The following is a 19517-nucleotide window of genomic DNA, read 5'->3' on the forward strand; positions in this document are numbered from 1 at the left end:
GTCCGTGTGAAACAAGGCGACCTCTTTACCTCTTCTATTTCTACCCCCTACCCGAACCGGGGTTTGAATCCCATTCCTACTTATCTTTACCTCTTCTATTTCCACCCCCTACCTGAACCAGGGTTTGAATCCCCACCCCGCTGTGACTGGTGTGCAGTTGGTGAGAGGCTGGGGTAGCTTGTGGCTGTCATTAAAAAAAAAAGATGGTTGTTGTGGTGTGAGGAGCAGTGATGGCTGGCATTAGGGGGGGTGACTCTGGGACGCCAGTGATCGTTGGCTGTGTTAAAAACCGCATACTACATACTACATACTCATCGATCAGACAGTATGCAGAGCGTTTACCCACAATGCATTTGGCTCCTGCCCGAGCTGAAATCAGCCGGCCTGAAGCTGATTTCCCTTAAGCTCTAAACTCTGTAAACTTTAGCAACATTTGAAACATTTTCAGGTGAGAAAGTAGTCGTTTAGATCCCCAACGTGTTGAAAACCTGACAAAATACCGGCTGTTTACAATTTAGTTCCCACGAATTCTGCGCTACTAAAGCTAGCCGCAGTGAGCAACGCACTTCCGGTTATTTTCACAAAATAAAATACCCGTTGCCTTTTATCATAGGGAAAGCCATTACCATACAATTGGTGCTTTTGTTTTGAAAACAGGAAGTGAACCTACCCTCGTTGTAGCTAGCTTGAAACTGCCGTTTTGACAGGAAATGACGATCGGCGACGTCACGTTACGTTGCATCTTGGGTAGTTTGAGTATGAGTAGTAACCTCAGGATGCATACCCAACATTTCAGAGAATCTAGTATGCATCCGGTAACTTAAAAAAGTTAAAGTTAGTTGGAGTAGTAGGAGTAGTAGGAGTAGTAGGAGAAGTATGCGGCCACTCTCTAGCCTCCTGGAGGTGTCGTGGGCCCAACTAGACGAAACACTGATGAAAGGAGGTTCCCACCTGATGACCCCAATGACATGTTGGTCAGCACTGCTCACTGATCTATTTTATAGGGAATTACTCACTGAGTCTGGTCCATTTTTTATTTTATTTTCCTTTAGCACAAGTTTCTTGTGTTTACCTTGAATTGGAAGGTTCTTTGTAATGGACTTATTCGAGTGAGAAATCCTTTCAGCACCAGCTTGATGACACAGTCATGGCTCAGTATGTCGGAACCAGCATGATTCAGCCCATCTTTAATGACTTAATGTTGTAGTTTAAGGACTAACGTTGGAGGAAAACTCACCTGATGGATCTCACTTTTTGGGAATTTGATCTGTTTTCATGAGAATGACTCGGCGCTTGTTTCGTGAACACAAACCAGGTCTGTTGAGTCAAACATGGATCCGACTCCTTAAAACGAAGGAGCAGATCCAGTCACAGCCGGCGTGCACGTGCGTGAGTTTGTGTGCACGTGTTGTGAGACAGATTCTGCTGACTCGGCGTTCTGACTGTGGAATGTGTGTGCGTTCAGCAGGCTGGACAGTGTGTCTCACAGCAGGACGTGGACGTTTGGGCTTGTTTTCTGCTGGGGGGGGGGGGCAGAGAGAGCACCGACACAAATGAGAGAGAGAGAGATTTCATAACATGACAGACGGATGACCAGATGAACCGAGAGGGAAGGAAGGGGAGGACAAAGGATGGAGGGATCAGAGAGTGGTCCTGGTTTCTGTTGAAGGAGCATTTATACAGACAAACGTGCTGAAATATCAAAGTTCTGCTGAGTAAAAGGTGTTTAAAGTGTCTTTAAGAGGCGAAAGGAGGAAAATGTGCGCGCCCTGAAACAGGAATGTTGATCTGATAATGGGATTAATGCTGAGTTTTTCTCCCCTTGTCTTTCTCCAGGGTCCTTGAGGACTGAAGGCCTAAAGGCGTCCGATGTCCTGCCTGTGTTGAAGGAGAAAGTTGCCTTTGTGTCGGGTGAGTGTCACACAGTGTTGGAGCTCCAGTTCAGGAGGGTAATTAAACCGTTACGATAAACCGCTTCCTCTTTGTAATCTGTTGAAAATAATAAGGCAGATGTTTGCTGACAGGTACTCAGGGTGCACCGGCTCTGATTTAAGGTGTCTGTGAAAACATTTCCCTGAGTCGGAGTGGGATTCTCACACCTCCCGAGTAAGGAAACGAACAGGAAAAACCATCCTTCACGCCGCCAACATAACTTACAGAAACGTTTCCCCGTGTTCCGGCGCCGCAGATCGATGCGCCAACACAAGCACCAGCTTTTCCACTCACAAACTTATAGAATAACGTCAACTGAACAAACAAAAAGTAGCAAAATGAAGCCTTCAGGAGTCCCTGAATGTCCACATCGGGACGTGTTTCAGTCTTCGAACCCTTCGCCACCGGCCTGGAGACGCTTAATGTGGACAAAACTAACACTGGGTTCACTCTGAAAGTCTCCAAACAGAAAATGTTTTATTTCCTGAAGAAATGTTCCAGTTTGGGCCATCATTGGGCCATCAGTGGGCCATCAGTGGGCCATCAGTGGGCCATCATTGGGCCATCGTTGGGCCATCATTATGCCATCATTATGCCATCGTTGGGCCATCATTGGGCCATCATTGGGCCATCGTTGGGCCATCGTTATGCCATCGTTGGGCCATCGTTGGGCCATCGTTTGGCCATCGTTGGGCCATCGTTATGCCATCGTTGGGCCATCGTTGGGCCATCGTTATGCCATCGTTGGGCCATCGTTGGGCCATCGTTATGCCATCGTTTGGCCATCGTTGGGCCATCGTTGGGCCATCGTTGGGCCATCGTTGGGCCATCGTTGGGCCATCGTTTGGCCATCGTTATGCCATCGTTGGGCCATCGTTGGGCCATCGTTATGCCATCGTTGGGCCATCGTTATGCCATCGTTTGGCCATCGTTGGGCCATCGTTGGGCCATCGTTATGCCATCGTTGGGCCATCGTTGGGCCATCGTTGGGCCATCGTTATGCCATCGTTTGGCCATCGTTGGGCCATCGTTATGCCATCGTTGGGCCATCGTTGGGCCATCGTTGGGCCATCGTTATGCCATCGTTTGGCCATCGTTGGGCCATCGTTGGGCCATCGTTTGGCCATCGTTGGGCCATCGTTATGCCATCGTTTGGCCATCGTTGGGCCATCGTTGGGCCATCGTTATGCCATCGTTTGGCCATCGTTGGGCCATCGTTATGCCATCGTTGGGCCATCGTTATGCCATCGTTTGGCCATCGTTGGGCCATCGTTATGCCATCGTTGGGCCGTATTTGGCCCACCATTGGGCCGTATTTGGACCGCTGTTGGGCCGTAGTTGTGCCGCCGTTGGACCATCGTTGGGCTATCGTTGGGCCGCCGTTGGGCCATCGTTGGGCCGTATTTGGACCACCATTGGGCCGTATGTGGACCACCATTGGGCCGTATGTGGACCACCATTGGGCCGTATTTGGACCACCATTGGGCCGTATTTGGGCCGTCGTTGGGCCGTCGTTGGGCCGCCGTTGGGCCATCGTTGGGCCATCGTTGGGCCATCTTTGGGCCATCGTTGGACCATCGTTGGGCTATCGTTGGGCCATCGTTGGGCCGTCGTTGGGCCGCCGTTGGGCTATCGTCGGGCCATCGTTGGGCCGTCGTTGGGACATCATTGGGCTATCGTTGGGCCGTCGTTGGGACATCATTGTATTTCTGGTTTAACACGATATAAATACCTTATATTTAGCTGAACCTGATCAGGCTCTATATTTGACAAAAGATAAATCTATTGTTTATTAAACAATAGATTGATCGTTTGGATGGAGGGCTGGAGAGTTGGATGGATGGAGGGATGATGTCACATTTTCACTTTAAATCATCTGTAAAATGAAACATTAGTTTCACAGAAACCAAACAAAGGAAGCTAAATGAATGAGATAAAGTCTGTTCACCCGGGTGAACGGCTTCTGATCCCCGTGATCAGCTGCTGGGTTTTCAGCTCAGCTCAGAGTTATTAAGTCTGCGCTTCATAACAGCCGCAGAGCTGCATGCAAGCTGCTTCTTTCTGTCAGTAACATGTGAGAGAAGAAATGTCTGAATCACACAGAGAAAATGAGAGAGACTGGGTGCCAACAGCCATCCGTCATCCAGATTCCTCCCAAGATTACGGCCGCGCTCCGACTCCCAAATCACCCACACCGGGCTTCTCCACGTCTGAGCAGCGCCTTCGTAAACACTGCGGTTTGTGTTTCTTACATTAATCTGACCCCAACATCTCTGCACACGCCGTCCATCACAGAGACGTTTGGGAGGAAAGTATGTGGAGTGGCTGACGTAGCCGTGTGGAGGAGTCCTGTTACAGGTACTACAGCTAATGCAGGCAGCCGTCAGGCATCTGTAACATCTGCAATAACCTGGAATAACCTGTAATAACCTCTTTAATGACCTCTATAATAACCTATAATAACCTCTGCTCAGCGCTGGTTTGGGCTCATTTTAACAGGCTTTCTGTGTCTGAGGACGTTGGAACTGATACTTTTATCGATAATTTAAGAATTTAAAGTTACATCAGTGGATCAGAAACACTTTGAGGAGAAGAAGCCTCATGGCTGTCAGAGCAGCAGGGTGTCAGGTAGGGTGGGTGGTAAAAACTAAGAACTTAAACAGAAACTAAAGACGTGGCAGAAACCCCACAGACGTGTCAGAGGGAAGCTGTGCAGCCTCCTCAGCTTCATGCTCCAGTAATGCCTCGCATGACAAACACAGCCAGACATTCGGCCGGGGTCAGCGTTCGATCGGGGCCTCGCTGCTTTGGCCGCGGTACAGAATCATTACAGCCTCTTCAGCTGACACGTTAAACACGTTAAACATGCTTATGTAACGCGTCCAGAGAAGAAGCAGCAACCAGCCGGGGTGGATCTGTTCTGATGGGGTTCACCTGATGCAGGTGACTCAGACTCCAAACACCAACCTTAATGTGCTGATCGTGTGTTTGCAGGTGGACGAGACAAAAGAGGAGGCCCCATCCTGACGTTCCCTTCCCGGAGCAACCACGACCGAATAAAGCAGGAGGACCTGAGGAGGCTGGTGACCTACCTGTCCACCGTGCCCAGGTACACGCCAGCGTTTCATTTCCAGCTCCGCCTCACCTCTCAGTCTGGATGGTGGGAGTCAGAGGACGTGGAGAAGTGGAGGGTTGAGTGCACGTGGAGTGCACGTGGAGTGCCTCAGGGCTGCCCAGGCTGGGGAATCAAACGCTCTTTTCTTCTCCGTCTCAGCGGCAGATGGAGGGCGGCGTTGGATTTGCATCAGGCTGAGAGCTGCAGTGTTGGCAGCAGCCGGTCAGCCACAGCGACTCTCTGTCGGATCTGAGCCGAGGCAGCGTTTAATACACAGGTTCCTGAATAGGGATGGGAACTGATAAGATTTTTACGATTCCAATTCCATTTTCGATTCTGCTTAACGATTCGGTTCTTTATCGGTTCCCTTATCGATTCTCATTTGGAGAAAAAGGACAACAAACCGGTCGATCAGCATCAACTTTGTTTAGTTTAGAAGTAACACGAGTCGTGACCTCACAAACCCAACAACGGTGAGGTCCACATTGGTCTATCCTGGCCTGGGTAATTTAACTCTTCCTGCTCTGGTGAAAGGAGAAGCTGGAGGTAGAGGTGAACTGGGGGTAGTACCACCAGCCTCTGGCTCTGAGCCAGTCAGGCTCTGTCTCTCATGATTTCATCTAAATGTAATGCCTGAGAAGGCATTCATTTAACCTTAACCGTTACTAACAGCAGCTTTTACAATCAGGCAAATGGTGCTAACATGATAGGCAGTGTTAGTTAGTTAGTTACCTGCAGTGTTAGCCGAGGACATGCTAACGTTGCTAACGTTGCTGGGTTCAGATTCACCGACGTTAGTCCGGAGCGGATCGAAAACGCGACATTCATTCATAGTTATTGCATGTTGGTAGTATTTCCTCCCTTTGGTGAAATATTCACTTTGCAAGTTGCCCTGTTGTCGTCTTTTTTAGGGATGTGTAACCAAACTTTCCAGCGTTTGTACCGCTTGGGCGCCATGTTTACTGTTGGCTGCTGGCTGCGCTGGACTCGCCACGCAACGCTGCGTGGTGACGTCATTCGCGCCCACTGGGATCGATAAGGGAATCGTTTGCAACATCGCCAAAACGATTCCAAGGAACTGAAACACTGGGAACCGGTTCTCAACAAGAACCGGTTTTCCATTCCCATCCCTACTCTGACTGATTAGGAGAGATCTGCACCATCAGTAGCATCCTGATCAGCAGAGACACCTGCTGCTGCAGGAAAGCACAAAGACAAAGATTATCTGCAGGTTTTACACTCAGAATATGTTTCAGCAGTTTCCGTCTGCGTGGAATTAACCTTCACACGAAACATAAAGAATCAGGAAGTTATTTAGATTCAACAAACAACTGACACATTTACCTTGAGTTTTCCAAGGTAGTGAAAAGCTCTGGAGCTTTATTATCATGATATTTAACTGTGGCAGGAAGGATGGACCCATATCCGGGTCCAGAAACTGAGCCAGAACGTATGTGGGTCAGCCTGAATGTTGGGAAAACTTGAAGGAAGACTGAACTCCCATCACATTTCCTTTCTTACTGAGGCCACAAACGTTTAGAAAACTCATCTGCAGTGCGTTCAGGAACATCAGGAAATATTTCACAGACAAATGACATGTGAATAAATCACAGGAAGTGGATTTATGGACGTCACAGACACTTTGCTTCCATCTGAATACGTTTACCTGTGTGCGGCTCACAATCCAATCATCTTCTTTGTGTGCTCCTGATGCTGTTTCCATGGCGACGAGCAGAGTTTCCGCCTCCCTGAGGCAGGCTGTAATGAATGTGTTGTTGGTGGGTTAACGCTGAGGCTGCATGTGAGCAGGGCGGGGGGGTCCTTTCTCCTCCAACCCAGCCTGAACCCTCTCAGACGAGCTTTCTGTCCTTTCTTTAAGGAGTCTTCAGGAATAGTTCTCCAGGCTTCTTGAAGAACATCCCAAAGCTCTTCTTTGGAATTTGGAAAATTAGAACAGAGCAGGCTAACAAGGCGTTGCCCCGGTAACAGGAGCAGGCTAAACAAGGCGTTGCCCCGGTAACAGGAGCAGGTGCGGCTCGTCTGTGTCTCTGACATGTACGCTCACTATGGCTTCTTAAAATTACGCTATAATTTTGACTGTAGCCTACTGTCTCGAACAAACGGTCGCTGTTCGAAAAGTAAAAGTCGTATCCGAATAATTCATGAACCGTCAGCCCCCCAAGAGGCGGCAGAAGCCAGCGGTGTAATTTTCATTAGGCTACAATCTGTGGCTCGTTTTTTATGGCAGTTTTAAAATAATTTTTCACCTGAATTTGATGACTTTAGGCCTTTTATAATGGAAATGGAGAGGCGCCCTCTGGGCTCAGAGGCAATTTGTAAGAAATATGTGAGGCAGAGCTCAATCAGTGTGACTTTGGGTGAAAGAGGACAAAAATGCCTACGTTTTGAAGTAAAATTTGTCCAGATTGGGCAGATATTTTGGACATGAGAGACATTTGTTCGAGGAATTGGTGCAGTATCGAATTTAGAGTGAGAAACAGAGTGGGAGAGACACCCCGGCTGAGATGTAGTCTTCCTAAAATGTAAACTGCTGTTGTGTCAAAGCTGTATAATGTATCAACAAACCCTTTGGTTCAGTTAAAGCTGAGAGTCTCCTGTCACATATAAACTTTGAATGAGGTCTGTGTGATGCTTTATGGCTGAGTTATGCTTTATGGCACCCTTCCATGGAGCCCATTTCTGATCAGGCTTCTTGACAGCCACCCTTCCATGGAGCCCATTTCTGATGAGGCTTCTTGACAGCCACCCTTCCATGGAGCCCATTTCTGATGAGGCTTCTTGACAGCCACCCTTCCATGGAGCCCATTTCTGATCAGGCTTCTTGACAGCCACCCTTCCATGGAGCCCATTTCTGATCAGGCTTCTTGACAGCCACCCTTCCATGGAGCCCATTTCTGATCAGGCTTCTTGACAGCCACCCTTCCATGGAGCCCATTTCTGATCAGGCTTCCTGACAGCCACCCTTCCATGGAGCCCATTTCTGATCAGGCTTCCTGACAGCCACCCTTCCATGGAGCCCATTTCTGATCAGGCTTCCTGACAGCCACCCTTCCATGGAGCCCATTTCTGATGAGGCTTGGGCCAACAGCAGATGGATCAGCTGAAGGTCCAGATGCATCTCTCAGCTCCTGTGTCAGGTCTTTGCTGGATGTTTTCCTCTTTCTTAAGGACATCACTTTCAGATCCTGTTCATCTGCTGTAGATAGTTCTTTAGGCCTGACACTTCTTCTTCTGTCCTCCACTTGTCCAGTTTCCTCAAATGTTTTAAGGACACACTGCACACCATGCTGAGATATGCCAAGTTTTCAGCTAACAGCTCTTTGGGAATCACCTTGTTGCTGCAGAAATCCTGTTTTCTGTCTGTCACACTGTGTTATCTTTGCTGTTTTTCACACATGCAGCTAAAGAAATGGGAACAAATCTTAATTCCAGTCTGAAACCCACAAAGAGCTTCTAGATTATTCATTTCTGCTGGCATAAAACAGTTTAATCATTTCATTTATATTAATTGTTCCATAATTAGGCATTAGATTATATCTTATATTCCTTTTTTAAGCTTTACATTTAATCTTATTTACTTTTTCTTGATGTTGAATAAAATATTCTTATTATTGTCTGTTTTTTCCTACTTTTCTACTTTTAGACATGATAACATAATTATTTTGGGATTAGGGTTTTTTATAAAACTGAATTTCTTATATTAATTTGACTCTTTTGGTAACTGAAAGCAGTTTTAACATAAATGTACAAAAAAGTTGAAACTATGAAGCTGTTTTTCACAGATGCAGCTAAAGAAATGGGAACAAATGATGTGTCTGTGTGACAGGCTGCTGGGAACAAAGTGCCCAAAGATCCAGTTTAAAATGTGGACACAACACTGGTTCATCCCTTGAGTTAGGAGCCTTTTTCCTGCCTGAAGGGTTCACAGCTCAGAGTTAAGTGGCTTAATGAAGAAAAACTGGACTGAAGATGAGGGAAGAAGCAGAAAATGTCCAGAGAGAAACTCTGAGAGCTTCAGGAAGCTGCAGAACTGCTGATCAGGACACTTTAAAGGTTCCAGGTGCGGACAGTAAAATCCTTGATCTGGATGCTGTGTTGGTGTCATCGTGTTGATATCACAGATCTGATCTTTAACCGTCGTACAGAACTCTTTCTCATTGAGTTTAACGAGGTGATGAAAATAAATTGTGCAAATTGGAATCCAAACTGTGACTTAAAATCTGCTCTTTTTGGAGAATCTTCTTCAGGATGAAGGATGGCGACTGGTTTCCGCTCTCTAACCACTGCAGCTGCTCCTCTCCTGACCTCCTGAAGCTGTCCTGAAACTTCTGGGAAAAGCATTTCCGTCAGCTCTGAGTGAATCATCCCGTCTGTTAACCAAACACGTCACTGCTGCGGCGCAGCTTTGGCTCTCGGATGATTTGTGTCTCTTTGTTGGCATTCGGCCCGTATTTCTGCTTCTTTTGACCCCAAAACTAATGACTGCGTGTATTTATTTACCAAACTGTGACAGTCAGAGTCCCGCAGCGGTCAGAAATGTTGAGTATCTGGTGAGGAGAGCCCAGCTGGAGCTGGGAGGGCTTCGCTGTTAGGGTTTGATTCTTGTGAGAGATCCGGGACGGAGGTTCCAGCTTCCCTGTTCGGCTGCTGTAACAGCTGGAAAAGACTCTTCTGTGATGGTGCAGCATCTCTGAACCTCTCTCTTCTTATCCCATCAGCGAGGACGTCTGTAAGCGAGGGTTCACCGTCATCATCGACATGCGCGGCTCGAAGTGGGAGCTGATCAAGCCTCTCCTGAAGACGCTGCAGGAGTATTTCCCGGCTGAGATCTGCGTGGCGCTCATCATCAAACCAGACAACTTCTGGCAGAAACAGAAGACCAACTTCGGCAGCGCAAAGTTCTCCTTTGAGGTCAGTTTCGTCCTGCAGAAGCTCGGCAGACGGTGTTCTGTACTGCTGAACATCAGCAGGATTACAGGCGTCCTTAGTTAGAAAGAAAGCCACACACTGATTCCTTTTTTCATGCACAAATGACATCACAACACCACAGCAATGATTAGCAGGTAGAAAGCAACAGCCGGCTTCACTGCCAGCATCCAGCTGCTGCTTACTGTGGATATTTGCTGCTTCCCCGGTAAAACACAGACTCCTCTGAGCGAGTTTAGATTCCCTCAGAGCTCAGAGGGAGAGACCGTGGACACGTGGCTGGCTGTGATACACTAATCTCACGATACGATACACGATATTAAGCCAACGATACGATTCGATACGATTCGATGCGATGCGATACGATTCGATACGATTCGATGCGATGCGATACGATTCGATGCGATGTGATACGATTCGATGCGATGTGATACGATTCGATGCGATGTGATACGATTCGATGCGATGCGATACGATTCGATGCGATGTGATACGATTCGATACGATGCGATTCGATGCGATTCGATACGACTCGATGCGATTCGATGCGATTCGATACGATTCGATGCGATTCGATACGATTCGATGCGATGCGATGCGATACGATTCGATACGATTCGATGCGATGCGATACGATTCGATGCGATGTGATACGATACGATGCGATTCGATGCGATTCGATACGACTCGATGCGATGCGATGCGATACAATTCGATGCGATTCGATACGATTCGATGCGATGTGATACGATTCGATGCGATGTGATACGATTCGATACGATGCGATTCGATACGATCCGATGCGATGCGATGTGATACGATTCGATACGATGCGATGTGATACGATGCGATTCGATGCGATGTGATACAATGTGATACGATGCGATTCGATACGATGCGATGTGATACGATGCGATTCGATGCGATTCGATACGATGCGATGTGATACGATTCGATACGATTCGATACGATGTGATACAATACGATTCGATACGATACGATTCGATACGATTCGATACGATGTGATACAATACGATTCGATACGATACGATTCGATACGATGTGATACAATTCGATACGATACGATTCGATACGATGCGATTCGATGCGATTCGATACGACTCGATGCGATTCGATGCGATTCGATACGATTCGATGCGATTCGATACGATGCGATGCGATGCGATTCGATACGATGCGATGCGATGCGATACGATTCGATACGATGCGATTCGATGCGATTCGATACGACTCGATGCGATACGATTCGATGCGATGCGATGTGATACGATTCGATGCGATGCGATGCGATACGATTCGATGCGATGCGATACGATTCGATGCGATGTGATACGATTCGATGCGATGTGATACGATTCGATACGATGCGATTCGATACGATGCGATTCGATGCGATGTGATACGATTCGATGCGATGTGATACGATGCGATTCGATGCGATGTGATACAATGTGATACGATGCGATTCGATACGATGCGATGTGATACGATGCGATTCGATGCGATTCGATACGATGCGATGTGATACGATTCGATACGATGTGATACGATACGATTCGATACGGTTCGATACGATGCGATTCGATACGATTCGATACGATACGATTCGATACGATGTGATACGATTCGATTCGATGCGATACGATGCGATTCGATACGATTCGATACGATTCGATGCGATACACTTACATCATTTTCTGGGGTAAAAAAAGGGACAGTGTGATTTGACATGAATCGTCGCTGTTTGGACCGGTGGTCCGACCTTTGAACCGGAAGGACAACACCGCCAGACAAACAGAAACAGACGAACATGTGACAAAAGTGAGAGCTGTGCACTTTATACAACATTTTTATCAACTAATTTATCTCTGTTTTGTATAATGTGAGCCCCTGGCATTGTATTGTGTTACCTTAATGTTCCGTGTTTTCACTCATTGGAACGTCTGACTTTTCAATAAAGTTTGCTTTAAAATAAATAAATAAATAAAAAATCGATACTTTATTGGGAAACGAAATATCAATATATATCGCAGTATGGATAAGTTTGCTCAGCCCTAGTGGACACGTGGCTGCGCGCTAACATTAATGATATTCTTCCATCAGCATCTTCGGCGCTCGTTTGCTTTCTATCTCCAAAAGCCTGAAAAATATTCAGTTGCGCCCATTTGCTCATTATTTCTAGGCTGCTTATTTATCCGGATGTCTTTATTTCGCTATTTACTGATCTGTGAAATCCTACAACATGTAAAAGACCTGGGGGAGGGGAGGGTGGGTTGTACACAAGTTCTTAAGTTGTTTGGAAAAAAGAAAAAAAGAAAATTACTTGTATTCCTGTATACACTTCATATTTTTGTCTTGCATTTGATAAATTAAAAGAAAAAGCTTTGATCCCTCAGATATGAACGTTAGTGGTTTACAGGTGGTTTCTGTCTGTGTTTGTGGAGCTCGGCCTGTCTTTAACGTTCCTGTTTGTGTGAGCAGACCAGCATGGTGTCGGTGGAAGGTTTGGCCAAACTGGTGGATCCCTCGCAGCTGACGGACGACTTCGAAGGCTCTCTGGACTACAACCACGAGGAGTGGATGGAGCTGAGGGTGTCTCTGGAGGAGTTCATGTCCAGCGCGGTCCACCTGCTGTCCAGGCTGGAGGACCTGCAGGTGGGCGGCAGAGCGGGGGACGCTTCAGGGGATCAGAGCGCCCGTTTGGGTTGTGAATAACTCAAGTTTAATGTGTTTAATGTGTTCTGCAGGAGCTGCAGTCCAAGAAGGAGTTTCCTGCAGACGTGGAAGGGTCCCGGCGGCTGATAGAGGAGCACACGCAGCTGAAGAAGAAGGTGAGGATCTGGGCTGACCTCGGTTCTTCTCCTGCAGACGACAGACTTCTGACTCCTCACTGCCTTCCAGGTGCTGAAGGCTCCGGTGGAGGAGCTGGACCGGGAGGGCCAGAGGCTGCTCCAGTGCATCCGATCCAGCGACGGGTTCTCAGGGAGGAACTGCATCTCAGGGTCTGCAGACTTCCAGAGCCTGGTGCCCAAGGTAACCGCCCCACCCCAGGAGTGTGTTACCCCCCACCCCAGGCGTGTGTTACCCCCCCACCCCAGGAGTGTGTTACCCCCCCACCCCAGGAGTGTGTTACCCCACACCCCAGGCGTGTGTTACCCCCCACACCCCAGGAGTGTGTTACCCCCCCACCCCAGGAGTGTGTTACCCCACACCCCAGGCGTGTGTTACCCCCCACACCCCAGGCGTGTGTTACCCCCCCACCCCAGGCGTGTGTAACCCCCACACCCCAGGAGTGTGTTACCGCCCCCACCCCAGGCGTGTGTTACCCCCCACACCCCAGGCGTGTGTTACCCCCACACCCCAGGCGTGTGTTACCCCCCCACCCCAGGAGTGTGTTACCCCCCACACCCCAGGCGTGTGTTACCCCCCCACCCCAGGCGTGTGTAACCCCCACACCCCAGGAGTGTGTTACCGCCCCACCCCAGGAGTGTGTTACCCCCCACCCCAGGCGTGTGTTACCCCCACATCTGTGTCGTGTTTTACGCATAATTCAGGAAAAAACTTTGACTTTTATTTCACGTCAGTCGATATAAACTAAATATATTTAATATTTTATCTCTTCATCTTCATTTAATCTGTTAACAAACATCATTTCTGCATCTCAGACCTGCAACACGTCCCATAAAAGTCAGGACAGAGAACCTTCTCCCGCTGTGTAACGTTTCCTTCTCACAGACTTTCATGGAGGCTGTTTTAGGACCAGATCCTGGTTAAAGTCACATGTTTGAATGATATAATTATGTTTTTTACCTCATTACTGAACTGTCCTGTCCCAACCTTTTAAGAATGTAATGCAGGCCTGAAACAGTGGACGTGTATCCATAAATCAAATTAGGTTGATCAGATAAACACAGAATACACTAATGAATGAACTACAGTCAAAATAAGTGAGAATTTCTGTTTTTTGTTCTCGTTTGTATTTTATAAGATGGTCCAACTTTTTCCAGATTTGGTGTTTATATGAGACGTGATTTACAAACAAAACAGGAAACAGAATATTTCTCTTAAATATGAATATTGACGTCTCCATGCTGCTCGTTGGGTCTTTGTGCAGATTTCTGTGAGTTTGTAAGGACGACAGAGAAGAATAAACTCCTTAAGGTGCATTTAAAACCAGATTTAATTATTTTTATGGACTTCGGGGCATGCAGAGAATGAAATATTCCATAGATCCCTGAAAGGTTTCGATGTAAAGTCAAGCCCGAGCTCTCGGATTGAAGAAAATCTGGTGGTTTTGGTCGGTTATGACGAGGATCAAACCCAGCAGGATCCAACACATCCGTCATAATAACAGCTGGCTCTGCAGGAGCGACAGAGCCGAGGCCCTCCGATCATTAGCATCCTCATTAGGCCTGAGAAACACTCTCTGCGTGTCGTCTCGTCAGGAAAAGGACTCCGCGGGGAAGGTTGTGACGCAATATTTGCTGCACATTGCAAACAGAACGTGTCGATATTTACACTCATTAATGTTCTGAGCGGCAGGAAGCTCCCGGGTGGAGGATGCAGATGGTAAAAGTCCTCAAAGACGTTTCATTACCAGGCGAGGGTTGAGCTCAGGAAGGCAAGGCATTTTTATTTATACAGCGCATTTCATACCACAGGCAACTCAATGTGCTTTACATAAAGACGAGGCATTTAACCTTTATCCTTGTAGCACCCAAGCATATGAATAATCATTGAAAAAAATCATTTAGGCTGTTCTTGCATCTTTTTGGGTGGGAATAAACCAATATTTTTGGAATTTTTGGAATTGTGCTATTTTTGATCATTTTAGGCAATGTTGCATATTAGCAGCTGTGGGCTTTCCTGATTAATTTAGTTCACAAAACCAAGTCATTCTCTGCAGATTGTTTGGCAAAAAAAGGTATAGTGAAAGGTGGACAAAGCAGAGCACACCAGGCCAACGAACTAGAACAGAGCACCGCAAAGCAGAGTGTAATTCACTGAGCCAAGAAAATGATGCTGTGACAACTGTCGGCACATAAAATGTAAGGTAAAAAAATATTACACATGAATGTAAATAATGTATGTACATTTAAAAAATCAAATAATGTAATGTAAATAAAAATATAAATAAAAATATAATGTAAATAAATAAAAAGCTTGTTGCATATCTGCAACTGTGGGTGCTACAAGGTTAAAATAGTATTTTAGAATTGACCTTTTCTTGGAAAATAGCTTAAAACTGTCCTCATGACTCATCCTGCACTCGGAGGCAGAGCCTAAGTTTTAATCCAATGAGAAACTGTTATTTCTATGCCCCTCCCCCTTGTTCAGGCTGGTTGGAGGGGGAACATGAATGTTGTAGTCCAGATATATCGTCCAGGCACCACTTCCTGTTTCGTTCCTCTCACACTTCCACTTTCCAATAAAATGAATCAAGAATTTAAAAAAAGGAGAATAATCCCTGAAACCTGGAAACACTGGAAACATCCGCCAGCAGAGGGGATGTGTTCCATCAGCATGTTCCGTCCAACACTTGCTGCTTTTATCCTGTGGGCAGGTGGCCAGTCTGCTGGATAAGCTGCACTCCACCAGGCAGCACCTCCACCAGATGTGGCACGTCAGGAAGCTGAAGCTGGACCAGTGCTTCCAGTTACGCCTCTTCGAACAGGACGCTGAGAAGGTGGGTCACACCTGTCCCTGAATGAGCACCTGCTTCATGTCTCAGGCTCGGGTAGAACTCTACAAAAACCATTTCCTCTCATTATCCTCTGCACCACTGGAAGGGCTGGGCAACGATTAAAGTGTTTAATCTAATTAATCACATGATTTCCCTGATTAATAAACCATCACAGATGAGTGCCTTACCCTAATATTAATCATAACCTAATTCTAATTCCAACACAAACCCTAACAAACAAGTTTTAACCCTAAAAAACCACGATCCCCTCACTGAGAGGAGGTCCCCATAAGTCAGTGTGTTATCATATTTGTGTCCCCAGATGTATGTAATACAAGTATACACACACATAAAACCATCACAGATGAATGCCTTATCCTAATATTAATATAACCTAATTCTAACACTAACCCTAACACTAACAAACAAGTTTTAACCCTAAAATATCACGGTCCCCTCAAGTTGGTGTGTAATCATGTTTGTGTCCCACATGTCTGTGAAACAAGTACACACACACACACACACACACACACACAAACCCATCACAGATGAATGCCTTATCCTAATATTAATATAACATTCTAATTCTAACACTAACCCTAACAAACAAGTTTTAACCCTAAAAAACCACGGTCCTCTCAAGTCGGTGTGTAATCATGTTCGTGTCCCACATGTCTGTGAAACAAGTACACACACACACACACACACACACACACAAACCCATCACAGATGAGTGCCTTATCCTAATATTAATATAACATTCTAATTCTAACTCTAACCCTAACAAACAAGTTTTAACCACGGTCCCCTCACTGAGAGGAAGTCCCCATAAGTCAGTGTGATGTCATGATTGTGTCCCCAGATGTAGGTTAAACACACTCACACACACACACACACACACAGACGGGCGTCAGCTGACCTGGTGTACGTGCAGCAGCAGTAAATATTTACAGCAGAGCACTCAGAGGAAAAAACACCCTGTTTTTGTCCACATTGTCACGCTTGAGACCTTTTAGTCGCCACGTTAAAAACGACGAGTCGCAGCAGTTTGCCAGGGAAGTTCTCGGCTGGTTATGACCTTTGACCCTGAGAAACGTTGGCCCGCTGCAGCTCCATTGGATGATAAAACTTATCTCGCGCCTTTTTAACCTCGTCTCGGTTCCACGAAGCTCTTTAATCGCGTCTCATCCACCCTAAAACAGCACCTCATGTACATCTGCGCGTAGCTTCACAACTTTTCTTACAACAATTTTACAAAATAAAAGCCTGTGAGCAACAGACTTTTACAAAATAAAAGCCTGTGAGTGACAGACTTTTACAAAATAAAATAAATAATAAAACAGGGGGGTCCGTGGCGTAGTGGGCTGAGCAGGCGCCCCATGTACAGAGGCTATAGTCCTCTCTGCCCTGTGCTGCGTGTCGTTCCCCCTCTCTCTGATTCCTGTCTCTCTGAACTTTCCATTAAAGGCACAAAAGCCCCCCCCCAAAAAATTGTAATTTTTTTTGTAATTTAAAAATAGATAAAAAAATAAAAGCTGCGTTAATGTTTGATAAAATATTTATCTGCGTTAAATAATTGACGAGTTAAGGCGATAATAACGAGTGAACTGGCCCAGCCCTAGTTTAGAGTAAATGTGAACATTAACGGGTCTGTCTGTGTCGTGTGTGCAGATGTTCGACTGGATCAGCCACAACAAGGAGGTGTTCCTGCAGAGCCACACGGAGATCGGCCGCGGCTACCAGCACGCCGTGGAGCTGCAGACGCAACACAACCACTTTGCCATGAACTCCATGGTGAGTCGGGCCTCAAACTGAATACAGACGAGAGGTTATCTGTCTGCTAACTGTCAGAATGTGATGTCACGCCTTCTCCCCAGAACGCCTACGTCAACATCAACAGAATCATGTCGGTGGCGAGCCGCCTGGCGGAGGCCGGCCACTACGCCTCCGCGCAGATCAAGCAGATCTCGGCCCAGCTGGATCAGGACTGGAAGAGCTTCGCCGCGGCGCTCGACGAGCGCTCCACCATCCTCGCCATGTCGGCCGTCTTCCACCAGAAGGCAGAACAGGTGAGATCAGAGTTTCGGTGCAATCTGTTGGTTTCCTTCGCCGGGAAACTGTTTTTGAATTGGCTCTATATGAACGAATTGGATTATTTTATAAATAATTATGATTACAAATAGGGACGGGAATTGATGAGATTTTTACGATTCCAATTCCATTTTCGATTCTGCTTAACGATTCGGTTCTTTGTCGGTTCCCTTATCGATTCTCATTTGGAGAAAAAGGACAACAAACCGGTCGATCAGCATCAACTTTGTTTAGTTTAGAAGTAACACGAGTCATGACCTCACAAACCCAACAACGGTGAGGTCCACATTGGTCTATCCTGGCCTGGGTAATTGAACTCTTCCTGCTCTGGTGAAAGGAGAAGCTGGAGGTAGAGGTGAACTGGGGGTAGTACCACCAGCCTCTGGCTCTGAGCCAGTCAGGCTCTGTCTCTCATGATTTCATCTAAATGTAATGCCTGAGAAGGCATTCATTTAACCTTAACCGTTACTAACAGCAGCTTTTACAATCAGGCAAATGGTGCTAACATGATAGGCAGTGTTTGTTAGTTAGTTACCTGCAGTGTTAGCCGAGGACATGCTAACGTTGCTAACGTTGCTGGGTTCAGATTCACCAACGTTAGTCCGGAGCAGATCGAAAACGGAACATTCATTCATAGTTATTGCATGTTGGTAGTATTTCCTCCCTTTGGTGAAATATTCACTTTGCAAGTTGCCCTGTTGGCGTCTTTTTTAGGGATGTGGAACCAAACTTTCCAGCGTTTGTACCGCTTGGGCGCCATGTTTACTGTTGGCTGCCGGCTGCGCTGGACTCGCCACGCAACGCTGCGTGGTGACGTCATTCACTCCCACTGGAATCGATAAGGGAATCGTTTGCAAAATCGCGATTCCAAGGAATTGAAACACTGGGAACCGGTTTTCCATTCCCATCGCTAATTACAATGAATTGAATTCCAATTGGCTTGAATTGGACTTTATTATCTAAGTGCCTTGAGATGACATTTGTTGTATTTGGCGCTATATAAATAAAATTGAATTAAATTGAATCAGAGACGGATGAAACAGCCAATCGGCGGTGTTTGAGGAGCGTGCGTCCAGCCAGGGATCTGCTGCCGGCAGATCCCTGGCTGGACGCATGAAAACGGGACATTTTCACAGCCTGATTGTGTTAAAGGGATCAGAGCGCTCCCGTGCTGATTCCTGGAAGGCCGACATGGCAACAGATGGGCTGGTTTGAGTCCTGCTGGGCCCCTGACTTCAGATACAAGTGAGCAGGAGATGAAAGCGCTGAGGACGAGTCGAATGAAAGGAGAGAAAAATGTCAGCGATGAGGCGCTTATTTGGACCCGCGTATTCATCACATCACAAAGGGAAACAAGATCAGAATGTCTCCCTCCTCGTGCCCGTCTGAATCATTCGGTTCAGTTTAATAATGTGTGAGGCACCGAAACTGTCTTCGTCTTTATTCAGCTTCACAGAACCGGACAGGCTGGATCATTTTAACCCTTAGATGCATAAGTGGGGTCAAAAATGACCCCGGGGGTTGTTATTCTTCAAAATCTCTCACAATAAAAGTTTTTACACTTTTATATTCCAGGTGTTCCTCATAAAACATGTTTGTGACTTGAGGCCATTTGAATTTTTTTAAATGTTTTTATACATTTTAAGAAATTGCAGTTTTTGTGTCACTACCCCGGTTTTTCACAAGCGGGGTCAAAAATGACCCCAAGCCTTTCCTATAGAATCTCAA

The 19517-nt window shown here is 46.6% G+C and overlaps 1 protein-coding gene across 5 annotated transcripts in view; it reads left to right on the plus strand.

Moving 5' to 3' along the window:
* The window catches only part of kalrna (kalirin RhoGEF kinase a), a 253945-nt gene that overhangs the window by 73973 nt on the left and 160455 nt on the right, over positions 1-19517 (plus strand). For all 5 annotated transcript variants that reach the window (XM_075480381.1, XM_075480382.1, XM_075480384.1 and 2 more), the window contains exons 2-10: positions 1837-1911; positions 4927-5041; positions 9787-9979; positions 12497-12670; positions 12763-12846; positions 12917-13048; positions 15579-15701; positions 17370-17492; positions 17576-17767. In XM_075480381.1, the coding sequence (XP_075336496.1) occupies positions 1837-1911; positions 4927-5041; positions 9787-9979; positions 12497-12670; positions 12763-12846; positions 12917-13048; positions 15579-15701; positions 17370-17492; positions 17576-17767 (1211 nt within the window). The remainder of the gene's footprint in view (positions 1-1836; positions 1912-4926; positions 5042-9786; positions 9980-12496; positions 12671-12762; positions 12847-12916; positions 13049-15578; positions 15702-17369; positions 17493-17575; positions 17768-19517) is intronic.

This window comes from Odontesthes bonariensis, chromosome 12, assembly GCF_027942865.1.
Source record: "Odontesthes bonariensis isolate fOdoBon6 chromosome 12, fOdoBon6.hap1, whole genome shotgun sequence".
NCBI classification, from domain to species: Eukaryota; Metazoa; Chordata; class Actinopteri; order Atheriniformes; family Atherinopsidae; genus Odontesthes; species Odontesthes bonariensis.